General features: G+C 34.3%; 1 protein-coding gene across 1 annotated transcript in view; it reads right to left on the bottom strand.

Annotated features, from left to right (window-relative positions):
• LOC106463938 (pancreatic lipase-related protein 2-like) overlaps nucleotides 1-947 on the bottom strand; it is a 13,164-nt gene extending 12,217 nt beyond the window's left edge. Inside the window, exon 1 of the mRNA XM_013924026.2 lies at nucleotides 643-947. Coding sequence (XP_013779480.1) covers nucleotides 643-766 — 124 coding nt within the window. The 5' untranslated portion in view covers nucleotides 767-947. The remainder of the gene's footprint in view (nucleotides 1-642) is intronic.
• Nucleotides 948-1,206: the final 259 nt, after the last annotated feature.

Genomic DNA, 1,206 nt, shown 5'->3' with positions numbered 1-1,206 from the left:
TAAATTAGGGACGGCTAGCGCAGATAGCCCTCGTGTAGCTTTGCGCGAAATTCCAAAACAAACAAACCGTAGGGAAGATAGCTCAGTAACTCTCGAGACAAAACTCTTTAACATCTCTCCTTTAAATATTTAATTTTAAACTTAAAATTTATAAACCGAAACCAAAAGTGTTAACACATGATTTTAGTCATTGGTTTGTTTGTTTGTAATTAAGCACAAAGCTACACAATGGGCTATCTATGCTCTACCCACCACGGGTATCGATTTACTCATTGGACAATAGATTCAACCGAACTAGATTTTCGGAGTGCGTAAAGAACGTAAACAGTTATTTGAATAAAACCTGAGTTGGGTGAAGTTTATTAAGTTTTGTTAAATTTTGTCTGATTAATTCTTAAGTAATATATATGTTCTACTAAAATTAGGATAAACATCTATGATGTAATGAAATAGAGCAACACGTCATAATATAAAGTATTGAATAATTCACAATTTTGAAACGATTATGCTAATATTTATTTCACAAAAGCATTTACGATCAGAAAAACGTTATATACGGTCCCGCATGCATGATTGAAAAATACACCCTAGGCATATTTTGTATCTATACAGTTTCATTAGAGTTATTTATCATTGGCTTACGTTTTATTCTCTCCAAGATTTTGCTGGATGAATATACACTAGTAGATCCACGAGTTAAGACTGCTACCAAGGAAACCAGTTGCAAGAAGAAGACGAAGCCATGCCACTCAGCAAGAAACATCATTGAGCTCAAACGTAATATTGCTGTCTCTGTTTAGTTACTGACCACCTTATAAATAAAGTTTGGATCATTATATAATATGTGAAGTCATTTCGTCACGCCTATCTTAAGACCTGTCCTTTTTCCAGTCTTTTTCTATGTCTTTATTTTGTTAAAGCTTGTGCCAAACGCTCTCGGTGTATCTTGCCAATGAGTTATTCTCAAGGCAAGCAAGATTGTTTTTATTTTTGCCTCATTACATCATAAACATTTTATTACACCGCATAGAGCATGATAAGATATTCTCAAGGCAAACCACGCTGTTTTCAGCTGTAACTCACTATGCAAAAATATACGTTCACGATTCACATCGGTTTATGACGTTACTTATAATGACAATACAGTAACACAAAAGGTATGCTGTTTCCGAGCTCGAGTTCTGAGAAATTAGATGGAAATAAGCC

Source organism: Limulus polyphemus, unplaced genomic scaffold (genome assembly GCF_000517525.1).
Source record: "Limulus polyphemus unplaced genomic scaffold, Limulus_polyphemus-2.1.2 Scaffold1520, whole genome shotgun sequence".
NCBI lineage: Eukaryota > Metazoa > Arthropoda > Merostomata > Xiphosura > Limulidae > Limulus > Limulus polyphemus.
The sequence above is the reverse complement of the archived record's forward strand: the minus strand, read 5'-3'. Positions and strand labels throughout refer to the sequence as shown.